This window comes from Heloderma suspectum, chromosome 2, assembly GCF_057233095.1.
Source record: "Heloderma suspectum isolate Gila_16-S chromosome 2, 16-S_ref, whole genome shotgun sequence".
NCBI lineage: Eukaryota > Metazoa > Chordata > Lepidosauria > Squamata > Helodermatidae > Heloderma > Heloderma suspectum.
This window is the reverse complement of record NC_139459.1, coordinates 292,630,570-292,643,510: the sequence shown is the minus strand read 5'-3', so window position 1 is coordinate 292,643,510 and position 12,941 is coordinate 292,630,570. Positions and strand designations below refer to the sequence as shown.

General features: G+C 40.9%; 1 protein-coding gene across 27 annotated transcripts in view; it reads left to right on the top strand.

Annotated features, from left to right (window-relative positions):
- The window catches only part of RAF1 (Raf-1 proto-oncogene, serine/threonine kinase), a 104,151-nt gene that overhangs the window by 67,885 nt on the left and 23,325 nt on the right, over window positions 1-12,941 (top strand). For 14 of the 27 annotated variants that reach the window (XM_084839875.1, XM_084839888.1, XM_084839889.1 and 11 more), the window contains 6 exons: window positions 6,599-6,825; window positions 8,238-8,350; window positions 9,148-9,250; window positions 10,097-10,254; window positions 11,290-11,388; window positions 12,560-12,710. In XM_084839875.1, the coding sequence (XP_084696001.1) occupies window positions 6,619-6,825; window positions 8,238-8,350; window positions 9,148-9,250; window positions 10,097-10,254; window positions 11,290-11,388; window positions 12,560-12,710 (831 nt within the window). In that variant the 5' untranslated portion in view covers window positions 6,599-6,618. Of the gene's footprint in view, window positions 1-1,003; window positions 1,900-3,565; window positions 3,806-4,840; window positions 5,060-6,598; window positions 6,826-8,237; window positions 8,351-9,147; window positions 9,251-10,096; window positions 10,255-11,289; window positions 11,389-12,559; window positions 12,711-12,941 lie in introns of those variants that run through there. The other 13 variants (XM_084839896.1, XM_084839879.1, XM_084839894.1 and 10 more) reach the window with 6 other exon arrangements.

Here is a 12,941-nt window from a genome sequence, read left to right as displayed (position 1 = left end):
TGCCAAGGTAGACATATCAAAGGGTCTTGGTTGAACATTTCCTCAGTTACAGTCTCTCCTGAGTCAACAGGAGATTACATCCAAATCTCACCTCTCTGTGGTTGATGGCTTGGTGGAACTTTCCTCCTTATGGTTCTTGCTGGAGATTTTGAGTGTATTGGTGGCAGCTAGGAAGCCTAGGACACGCCAGTCATATAAGCTTAAGTGGCGAACTTTTGAGTTATTTGCTCACTCTGCTGTTTTGCGCACCCGACTACCAAGAAGTTCCTGAAAGGTTTGAAGAACCTCTACCTTCCAGTATCCAACCTGGAGTCTTTCTGTTGTTTTAACATCCCTGATGTCACAATCGTTTGAACCTCTTGCCGCCTGTGATCTGAAGATCCTTACTTTTAAGATGCTCTTTTTAGTAGATATCATGTCTGGATGGTGAGCCAGTGAACAGGCTGTACTCTGGTCTGATCCCCCCTTTACTGACCTCCGTAAGGACAAGGTTGTATTCTGACCAGACTTAACCTTTTTATCAAAGGTGGTCTCTTCATTTCACCTAAACCACGACATTGTCTTACTGGTCTTCCTTCCAAATCTGGCGTTGCCGTTAGAAGTATCCCTTCACACTTTGGGTGTTAGAAGGGCCTTGGTCTTTTACTTTCACATTTTGTAAGACTCCCAAACTTCCCTGTGTTATGGAGCTTACAAGAAAGGTTCTTTGGTATTGCTCCGGCTTCTGACACCGCAAAACTTTTTGTTATGCTCTATAGCGTTTACCAGTACCAAGCACAATACAAGCCCATTCTGCTCTGGCACATGCATCCTTGTCCACCTCAAGACTTATGCAGAGTAGCTACCTGGTCCCAGCCTTCTATATTTGTGAAACAGTATTGTTTAAATACTTTTTTGAACGGAGTGGTTCAAAATTGGGAAAGGAGTATGACAAGGCTGCATATTGTCACCCTGCTTATTTAACTTATATGCAGAGTACATCATGAGAAACGCTGGGTTGGATGAATCACAGGTCGGAATTAAGATTGCTGGGAGAATTATCAACAACCTCCGATATGCAGACGATACCACCCTAATGGCAGAAAGCGAAGAGGATCTCAAGAGCCTCTTGTTGAGGGTGAAAGAGGAGAGTGCAGAAGCTGGTTTGAAACTCAACATTAAAAAAACGAAGATCATGGCATCTGGCCCCATCACTTCCTGGCATATAGAAGGGGAAGAAATGGAAGCAGTGACAGATTTTACTTTCTTGGGCTCCAAGATCACCGCAGACGGTGACTGTAGCCATGAAATTAAAAGACGTTTGCTCCTTGGGAGGAAAGCTATGACAAACCTAGACAGCATAGTAAGAAGCAGAGACATCACCTTGCCGACAAAGGTCCGTCTAATCAAAGCTATGGTTTTCCCAGTAGTAATGTATGGCTGTGAGAGCTGGACTATAAGGAAGGCTGAGCGCCGAAGAATTGATGCTTTCGAACTGTGGTACTGGAGAAGACTCTTACGAGTCCTCTGGACTGCAAGGAGGTCAAATCAGTCCATCCTAAAGGAAATCAACCCTGAGTGCTCATTGGAAGGACAGATACTGAAGCTGAAGCTCAAATATTTTGGCCACCTAATGCGAAGAGAAAACTCCCTGGAAAAGACCCTGATGCTGGGAAAGACTGAAGGCAAAAGGAGAAGGGGACGACAGAGGATGAGATGGCTAGATAGCATCACCGATGCAATGAATATGAACTTGAGCACACTCCGGGAGAGAGCGGAGGACAGGAAGGCCTGGTGTGCTATGGTCCATGGGGTCACGAAGAGTCGGACACGACTGAACAACTGAACAACAACAATTGTTTAATGTTCGGACTCTACAGGATGCTTCTTTTGGATGGGCAGTCCTGTCATCCCTATTGGGTTAGTCACCTGTTTCACCATCCATGGTAAATTAGCTGGTTAGTCACCCATGTGATGCACAGAGACCACAAAGAAAGAAGATAGGTTGCTTACCTGTAATGAGTTCTTAGGGTGGTCATCTCTGCAATCATACAACCCACCCTCCTACCCTGCTACACGTGTCCTTTTGGTCGCACCATTACTTTTATTTTGAGGCTGCTGCAGTGCCCTTAGAGAAACTGAAGGAAAAGGCAGGAGTACTGCCCTTGGTGCCTGCATAGGGGGAAAGGTAGGGCAGATTTCCTGTCTAAATGTCTCAGCTCTAGAAGTTTCTGATGAAGGCTCTGTGCAGGTGCAGAACCCATATGTGTGACTGCACAGATGACCACTCAAAGAATTACAGTTACAGGTAAGCAGTCTGTCTTTTCTTAAATCGCACTTCAGGGCAGGGCAAGGCAGATTTCAGGTGTGCAGGATCTACTCTGTCTTTTACTAGAATCCCAAGGTCCACCAACTGGAGCCATATGCAAAAATGGTGGTTCATGGGGCAGAGCTATTTATGTACGGAACTCTAGGATGACCTGCACAGACAAATAAAACTGTACGTCTTATGACCGCCCAGAGAGCTTTGGCTATTGGGTGGTATAGAAATGAAATGAATAAATACATAAATACATCTGTATAAACTACAGATCAGGGATTATAACAGTCTAATTTAGACCTAAATGTTGCTCTTGTTAAATGATTGGGAGTTGGAGACACTTACTGATGTACAGCAAGTCATCCAGAGATCTACCAGTAGATCCCAGTTTACATTCCCCCCGCCTTGGTTTAAGGGCTCCCTACAAATGTTAATAAGCCAGAATTTGTTCCTGGCTTGTAAGGGCTTCTTAAATAATGTTTTCCTGGTTCAGACATCACAGGAGCTTGGTGGCCTAATGGAAGTTACTAGTGTCTCAGATTGTATATGAAGCACTTTGAACACTTGAAATGTACAATATGATTTCTAAATATTAATTTTATCAGCAGCCCTGCAATGCACTTCAGACCGTTTATGCAGACTACCTCTTTTCCTTGAAGCTGCAGCCCTTTACCTGCTTTTTCCTTCTGCCATTGCTTCAACACATGATAGCAGTCCTTTGTTCCCTTATTGTAATTCTTGGCAGTGGCATGAGTTTTCTGGAACAATTTGAATTGGACCCCCCCCCCCCGATAATTCCAGTGGAAATCAATTGGGCTCTGATGTAGCATGTTTGGCATATTTAGTAAACAAACCTTCCTTGCAATTCTGTGTTCTGTTTGCTTGAAATTAAGTCCCATTTTTTCAGTGGGGCTTACTCTCAGGTAAGTGTGTATAGGACTGCAGTGTAAAAAAATATGTCATGTTTCACATGCTGTATAAGTATCTTCATTTTCCCCCCAATAGCTACAAGAATTTGAATATTTGATTAGGTGAAAACATTCAGTAAACCTCATGTAATATGTTTTTAAATGTTCAAACAAATTTAAAGCTTTACTGAAAATATTTGCAATCTCAGTAAAAATAATGTAAGTCATGACATCTCACTAGTATACACTTTCTTACATTGTTTAAATTTTAAGGAAAAACACATTAAGTTATTAATTTATTAAGTTTAGCATGGCCAAAGAGCTACATTCATATTTATTATATATGCATGCTTCCTAGGGATATCACCTGAAAAATGTTAATTACCATTTCAAAACTGCCAGCATCTCCCCAATGCTGTAACCACAGTCCTGGGCCTGGCTTCTGCAGTACTGAGCTACAGGCCGTAGAGGAGTGAAGAAGGCTGGTGTTTCTAGTTTTTCTCACTTGATCTGCCAGAGACTGCCACAGCACTGTTCCTCTCTTCCTCCTAGTGGAAAATGCATGAGTGGAAGAAAAAAGGAGAGATTCCCATTCTAGGTGAGCACTTCTCTGGGGTGTGTGTGCATGTGCAGGTATGTATGTATATGTACATATACACATGCTGGCGCGCGTGCGCACACGTACGTTGTAGATCCAGCCTGGGAATTTCACTTTGCATGGGTCTTGTGGGTAGTGTTCACAGGAGATGACTACACTCCTGACGTACATAACCCACTGATGGTGCATATGTTCCAGGTATATACTGCACAGGGAGTACAGATTGACTGGGTTTGCACAATAACTGCAGCCCACTATGGCTTATTTAATAGCCACAATAGGTTGCAGTGTGTGCCAATGGCCATGGCTCACATGGGTAGCTGCAGGATGCTGGAAGGCACTGAATAAAATTTATTAGCTTGCATATACCTCATCTGCTAAGAATCCCATCACAGTAATATACACCAATTTAAAACAGTAAAACCTTAAAATAATGGAAGTATATTTATTGTGCGGGTGGGATGGAATGTACACTAGACAGGGGATGGTGCACTTCTTTCTCACAATGATAATGTCATCCTTCAGCACTTCTTGTCTCCAGTCTAAGTTATATATGTGCAAACTTGTAATTGTTGTAGATTCTCCAGCTACCAAACTTCTGATTTGGTTCAGATATTTTCTTAATGAAGACTACTGTAGACTCTTAAATATTGAAATGCTGCCCAGTACTTGAAATTGTTAACTTCTAGTTTTCAAATTTCTAATTTCAGATGCAAATGCCAGAGCTATTATAGTGCAAGGGACAGAGTATTATTTGGACACAGGCGACGCAATTTCAAATTCAAGGTCAACCATGTAGTGCCGTGGGTGGCCTTGGGCAAATAATTGTTTTAAAAATTTAACCTGCAGATTGTGGTACTCAAATTAAATGAGTATTTATTATAACTTAACAGTAGTGAGAAATCTAAATATGAGGACTGCTAGCTTTAATATGTTTAATTTACTGATTAATCAACTATGACTTAATCACATGCTAAGACCAATGTTTGATTGGTGGGATTGAGAGTTAAGGGCACATTTTCTTGTGTGTTCTAGTTCTAGTGTGGTACGGTAATAGGGAAGACTTGTTTAACAACATGCCTGGTAGCCATAGGTAAATGCATAGAATTCCAGTCAAGTGATGAAGATGCTAGCAGAGAAGGATTGGATCTCTCCGTTTCTCCTCTGCAAGTCCAGTTGATTTCTGTGCTGGCTACGAGGAAGAGAAGCCCATCCCTCAACCTTGCCCTCGTCTGTCAGTCTGTTTCTTAGAAGGTATTTTTAAAAATAATCTAACAGGCTAGTGTCCTGTGTTTCCTATACCTGCTGCGGAAAAGGGGCTTTTCCTTCTGCTGCAGTCAGCATGGAAACATAGACCACAAGCCTCTTACCAGGTTAGCAAAAAAAAATGGGCAGGCGAGTAACTTTTGTGTGCTTACAAGGTTGTAATAGGGTCTGAAGAAGAAAATATGAGATGGTCTTCTGTAATACGTGATAACTTCTGTTAAATTGTAAATTGTATTACACTTTGATTTATCAAAAGGGTGCTTACATTGAAATTGTCATACGGAGATTTATTTAAATTTGCTAATTGGTTAGAAGATTGGTTTACTAGCAGCGCAACCTTATTCATGTTTACTGAGAAGTAATTCATGCTGGGTCCACTGGGGCTTATTCCCTATTAGGTGTGTTTAGGATTGCAGACTAAAACATCTTTGACAGCCTACAAAATATGTAATGAAATGTTGAGTATAGGAACCCTCTACATATACATATACTCTACATGTGTTACTCATGTGAAGGAGTGCTCACACAATAAAGGAGCAGTGTGGTTGTGCAGTTTTCTCTGCCTCAATGTGCACACTTTAGGTGTGGATGTCTACATGCATAGGCTTTTGCCCTACAGATGTCCACACCTGAACACATGAATGTCAGGAGTGGGGCTGAGAGAAGCTTCGTGACCTTGGGCGTTGTGCCTGCAGCAAGACTCCACTGCCCCTTGGTTGTGTGAGAACCCCTTCATGTGAGTAACGTGTGAAGAGACCTATAGTTAAGAGAGGTTCTAAACAAATACACAAATTCATTAATAGTTCAGTTGTGAATTAACTTCTCTAGATATTGCTAAATAGAAATTTCTGGGAGAAAAGTAGTTGGCATTTGATTAAAACAAAACACATTAATACAATCCATTTCTTTATTTCTTTATTGCATTTATATCCCACCATTTTTCCACCAAGGAATCCAAGGTGGCTTACACAGTCTTCCTCCTCTCTATGAGAGGTAGGTTAGGCTGAGAGTCAGTGACTGCTCCAAAGTCACCCAGCAAGCTTCATGGCCAAGCGGAGACTTGAACCCAGTTCTCCCGAGTCCCAGTCCAATACTCTGCTACACCACTGGCTCTTTTAATTATTGTGTACCAATCTAAGCAGCTTCCCAGTTTGCTCCTGTGGTGGGTTAAAGAAAATTTATTGGTGTCAGACTTAGCATGCCTTTAGATGTTAAAAGTGAATGTTTCTGGTGTGTCAAGTCTAAGAAACAGTAATGCGTAAATATCACACAGTTTTCTTTACCAGTGGCCACAATGTGCTGTTGCAGGAATACAGGTGAACCTATGGATGTATAAAGACCCACGCAAGCAAAATAAGCACAGATGTTAGCAAGATTTTCTTACATTTCATTTCATTAAATTGTAATTCATCAGCCTACACCTCAGTGTTGCAAATGTTTCCTTTACAGCAGAACAGTCAAAAATTGTTTTGATTTTGCCTTTAAGGGGACTTTTCTTCAGAATGTGTTTGTCCTTCTTTTTAAAAGGTTTTTGTTAGACTGCTTCAATGGACCACATTCATGGAGCTTGGAAGGCTCTTACTGATGGAATTGGATTAAAGGATTCTGTCTTCAATGGATCCAGCTGTATTTCACCTACTATTGTCCAGCAGTTCGGCTATCAACGCAGAGCATCTGATGATGGGAAACTTTCAGATTCCTCCAAGACAAGCAATACCATTCGTGTTTTCTTGCCTAACAAGCAACGCACAGTGGTGAGTCTGTTTCTTGTTTTGTGCAAGATGAAAGCTTGGCTGTTTCCCCCCGTCATGTATAAACATTCCAGTGCCCCAGTAGTCTAATAATGTTTAAATGTAGAGACTTCAGGATGGATATAGTGATGTTTTGTTCAACAGGCTGACCCAATATACACATGCATAACTTTGGGAACAGCAGTGAGACTAGTATCACTTCACTGAATATGTGATCCCATCTCTTATAAATGGGCCTTGCTGATGGATGTTTTTCAGATAATAGTGTTAATTAGAAAATGTGTCTTGTATTTTTTGCTTCTGACTTGAAAGTGACTCATGAATGTGTGCTAAAGACTTGCAAAGTTGTATTAACACCATCAAATTAAGGTGTAGATTGTTAAATGTCAACAGCACAAGTTATATCAGCTTAGGCCAATCGGAATGGGTCTAGAACGGGTTCTGTTGATCAGTGTTTGATAAAGCCCATCATATGACCTTCTATCCTCACTGACCAGTACTGCTTATGCCAGCCTGGTAAATAATCCCACAAAAGTTACTAGTCTGAAAAGGGTTTTACTAGTTTGCTGGGGGCTAGCGGAGAAGAGATTTCCATCCTTCCTCCAACACCCCCTTGCATTTCTATGCCGGGTGTGAAGGAGGGGGCTCCCCTCCTCTGGCAGCCCACTGGAGGGATGGAGCACTCCATGCCTTCTCTGCCAATCCAGTCACTCATCTGTGGAATTCCATATGTTTGCCTGCATGCAACTCCTTGTCTCCTATGGCTATCAGGCAGACGCTTAAATACAAGACTGATTTACACATTGTAGATAGGTCAATGCAGACCTAATCCTGCTAAAGTCTTTACCATGAGTAAAAGGTCAGGAATGGATTCTCTCCAACATAAATTCTCCCCTCATTTTCCTTGGTTGCCTTACCATGGTTTAGCATTACATCTGCACTGGTGCTGGCCATGGTTAACAATAACCAGGTTCCCTTTTAAACTGGTTAGTTTCAGCTAGTAAATATAGGAACCCTTATTAACAATAACCATGTTTTGTGCCAGTGCACAAAACAAAAACAAAAAGCAGGATTAATGGTGCAGTCTGTTTAGAACTAAGTCCCACTGAGGCCAGTGGGGCTTACCTCCAGGTAAGAGGGTATATTTGATGGCAGCTTTTGGCAAGCGAGGGAAATGAGGGGGGATTTGCAGGGGGAAGCTTCATCCAATTTGCTTTATCTTTATTTAAGAGATTAGCAGCATTACATGTGCAAAACTCCGCAATGGAAGTTTTAAGTTGTCATGCTATTGTATAATAACTTGCAGTCATCCAGAGTTGAAGAACAAACATTGTAACACTTAATCCATAGTTGGAAGATTACAATGTTTCTAAACTGCTTTTGGTATAATAAAAACTCTAATTTTTTTTTAACAGGTGAATGTGCGTAATGGAATGACCCTTCATGATTGTCTTATGAAGGCACTCAAAGTCAGAGGTTTGCAGCCCGAATGTTGTGCTGTTTTTAGATTACTTAGTGAACACAAAGGGTAAGAATTAGAATATCAAGTTGGACAAATCCAGTTAAACAATTTCTTCCCATTATTCTTCCCTGCTTTTCTTTCTTTCAGTCGTTCAGTGCCAAGCTAATGCCACTAACTGTAAAGTTCATTAAACAGTACAAAATCACAAAGGGCACATTCAGCCAAAATTAACCACTTCTGTGTTGCATATACTTAAGTCTCTAATTGAAATCAGTGGGTATGCAAAGGGCTTAAATTGGTTGCTTTACAAGTGAAACTCTTCAAGTTTAGGTTATATGTTTGAAACTTTTAATGGGCTGATGTGATTCTCACCCTGTGTATTCATCAGCATTTGATAGGAACAGGTGTGTTGTTTTAAATACCAAATGTTTCTTTAACAAGCTGAGGGAATGAAGGTAACTTACTGACTTCACTTCTCTCAAGGCTTGTGCTGAATGCCCTGTTAAGCCAGAGTCATGGAACAAATCATTTGTGGGTTTTCTTCTCTGCTCTTGAATCCATGTTAATTCCAGATCACTTCAGGGCTCTATTCCATTATCCTTAAGCCTGCAAGATCATTAGGCCCACAAGAGTTTTGGTGTGTACAATGGTTGTTACTTTTGAATGAGATAACTTACTAAAGTAATGTATGTGACTCCACATCTTAAGGTAGTAATGCTTCTGAAGATTCTAAACTAATAGCCAGCCCACCTGAGAAAAGTTAAGATTCAGTAGCATTTTAGTTCTCATACTGAGTTACCTTCTTTGAAAAATAAATGCATGGTGCATATTTATGTGTGTGTGTGTGTGTGTGTCCCTTACAGTAAAAAAGCACGACTGGATTGGAGTACAGATGCTGCATCCTTGATTGGAGAGGAACTGCAAGTGGACTTCCTTGATCATGTTCCACTCACAACACACAACTTTGTATGTTGATCTACCTTTGTATGTATAGAAGGTCTGGAAATGCTTCATGGGAGCATGGCTGGGAGGCTTTTATTATGAATTATATGCTACTAGTGCACTAAAGACTTTATAATACACTCTCCTCATAACAATCAGCTTGTAAAAGCAGAGTGCTCTAGTATAATCTTTAGTTTTCTTATCTTTCCTAACTTGACACAAAATGAACAACTTTTACAAACAGGTCACACCTTTAAAGCGGGGCGGGCAGGCGGGGGCAACCCGTTCTGGCCCAAAGGGTCAGAAGGCCTCCTGGGAAACCCCCAAGGGGGCAGATGATATCAGGAGTTGGGCCCCTTCCCTGAAACCTCACCCTAGTGCCATTGGACTCCTTTTCCCATGCAGGAAGAGAGCACAGAACGATCTGTGCAGGGAGGAAGGGAATGAGCAGGGAAACCCCTCTCTTATCTCTAGTCAGTGATCAGAGGTAAGAGCGGGTTTTCCCTGCTCAGCACTAGAGAGAGACTGATAATATGAATCTGATTTTGGTTCTTAAAAATGTATCTTCTGAAATGTATTTCCATTGCAAAAACTAAAACATTTTAATACTGGCTAATTATAAGATTGTATGTTCTGATTAAGCCACGTTTAAAAATTAAAGTATTCTCATTTGTAAAAGGGACCATTTTACTAATGGTAAAATGTGAAATTATTTCTTGAGTATAGTGTGTAAACATTTAACTTTGAAACAAATATTTTAGAAACTTACTAATCTGACTTCACCTCATTGGGTCTTAGATGTGATCTTGAAATACTTGGAGTACAGTTAGCACCATAAATAGTAATAAAATTGTTAAACTTATTTTCTAGGTACGGAAGACATTTCTAAAACTTGCATACTGTGACATCTGCCAGAAGTTCTTACTAAATGGATTCCGGTGTCAAACCTGTGGTTATAAATTCCATGAACACTGCAGCACCAAAGTTCCAACCATGTGTGTCGATTGGAGTAATATCCGGCAACTCTTGTAAGGACCTTTTAATGAAGAAACTTAGTTACCCAACACAGAAGCAATTCTTCTAGTGTAAATTCATGCTAATCTTTTAGTGTGCAAAAGCTTAAATAGTGTAAAAAGAGTCAGTTGAACAGCATTTCTTCCTACCTGTTTTATATAGCAATCCCACTGGAATGAGGTATTTTGTCAGGCTTGTAAGCACCAAGGATAAGTGGCCTAGTTAATCTCTTTTCCTCAGAAGTTCTGTGTGAAAGGGGCAGAGGTTCTGCCTGAAAATTGAAGGAGTTTCCTCAGTCACACTTACCACCTGATTGTATTTGCTAGTTAAAATGGTCACTGTCGCACCTCTGGCACAAATTTGTTCATATCGTGTACTCGGCATATTGGATTGTCACTACCACTGACTGAAAAGAATTCAGGAACTGTGGTGGATCCATGACTGAATCCACAGCAGTTGTGCCAATTTAGCAGTTGTTTTTCAGCCACTGCATTGTAACTATGCTTGTTGGTACTTTTTATTTGTTCTCCATACATCTGCTATGGGCTAGACTTTGGTATCTGTGTGTTGCCTGCACAGGTCCCCTATAGTGCTCATTTGTTTTCTTGCCATATTTTTTATAGCAGTGATTGTTTCAGCATGTAATACCAGGAATGGGGAAAAGCAATTACAATTGTACTTTCCCCTCCCTTGTCTGTGTGGAATGTTTTGTCCTTCTACTTGCTGTTGTAGCTGTAGAGTTGAGGTTTCTGGTGGGTCTTTGTCTGGAGATGCAAGATGAAGTACTTGCACAGAGTCTGAAAACAAAACTACTGATCCTGGTTGAATGATCGCAGTTACTGTGCTCTACTTAAATCGATCTCATTCCTAGGAAGCATATAAGGCCAAGCTGTTGTTTGATGTGTCACACTGATTTTGATTTATCTCTGTAGGAAAAATGCAGCTGTTCTAAAATCAGAATAAGTGCACTGGTTCAAATATTAAGGCCTTTTGAACTTAGTAAAACACTTGTTACTTTATTTTGCTCTGTTGCATGCTTTTGATTTCAGATTGTTCCCACACTCAAATGTTGGCGATAGTGGTGTCCCTGCACTACCTTCCTTGACAACTCGGAGGATTCGGGAGTCTGTGTCCCGGATACCTGTTAAGTAAGTTGTACTTGCACCTTCGTGCTGTGACAGAATTCCTAACAGTAATACTATGCTCCTGGGAAATATGTTAAAGCAGCACGGTGTGAATTTTGGGGCAAAACTTGTACTATTTCTGTATGGTATGCTAGGAAATAGTTCCTTGGCCTGCAGCTCTAAGGCTGCATCCTAAAGAGTAAGAGGTGGAGTTTGAGTGGTTAAATGTTATTAATTGACTTTATTAATCTTTTGATTAATTTTCTTCGAAAAGGGCCTGTTCACATGCAGTTCCAAACCATGGTTTGGCTGTCTTCTGGCTCTTGCCCTCTGATCCTTGCCTTTGCTTCTTGGTTTTGACAAGCCAAAAGTAGTTTGCAGTTAAAACCACATTGTCTTCTAATTCTGGTACTTTGCCAATCTCAAACCCTAGTTTTAAATTCAGGTTTGGACTGCAATGGCAAACCAAACTACAGTTTCTTTGAACCAGGAATTGAGGGAGGAAATGGGGATAGTGTGAGGGGGAGGGGGGAGTACAATGACTCCAAGGCGTGGACTCAACCTGTGCTTCGCTGTTGCATCAAAACCGCTTCATAAGTCAGTAATATTTGGCCAGTAGATTAATTAAATGACAGCATGCCTTCTGGTGTAGACCGTAAAAATGATTATAGGTAAGATTTAGCTAAGTGTGTATCTACAAGCTGGACACGATAATGCAGGGAATTTGGGAGTGGCTTGTGTAAACCTTCTTACATTGTGACTCTACTCTTAGTAGTGGCTTGGAAAAGGATTCCGTGAGTAAAACTTGAGAATAATTTTACTGTGACTTAAGGATCTGTTCTGTATTTGATATCCTGGATGGAGACAGCTCTTAAAACATGGTTCCCAGTTTGGATGTCATGGGAACTGCGGCTTAAGAAACCAGGAATGCTTTGCCAAAGCCAGGGAGGAGGGAGCACATGCGAATGTGGCTTGTTCCCAGCCTCATAAGCCATGGTTTATTGGACTGGCCTGGTTCAGACACAACAATCTGTTCAGACACAACAATCTGTTAAAATTTTATTTTAAGAGAAGTAGCTTACAAAACAGGTTTATCTACAGGAGACTTTGGAATAACTTTTCAGATCCACAGTAATAAATGACAATTTCCTAATATAGAAGCAGAAAGTAACAATTTTTGTCTTCCATCTTTTAGTTCTCAGCACAGATATTCTACGCCCCATGCCTTCACATTCAGCACATCAAATCCTCCTGAGTGCTCCCTTTCTCAAAGACAGAGATCTACATCAACCCCAAACGTCCACATGGTCAGCACTACTATGCCTGTGGATAACCGGATAATTGAGGTATTCTTCCTCCTGGGTATTTAGCCAGGTTTTGTTTTTTTTTTAAATTGAACCCTATAAATCTTAATACTTTTTGCAAGTAATTATGGCTGTATTCAGATGTCACATTTTCTGATTCTCCAAACCATGGTTTAGAGGTGTGGGAATCAGCTGTTTTATGTGTGTGCTTCCTCGTCTCCTTGTGTGCCGGACTTCCTTGCTTGTCAATCCACAGTTCTCAGCTGATGTCAA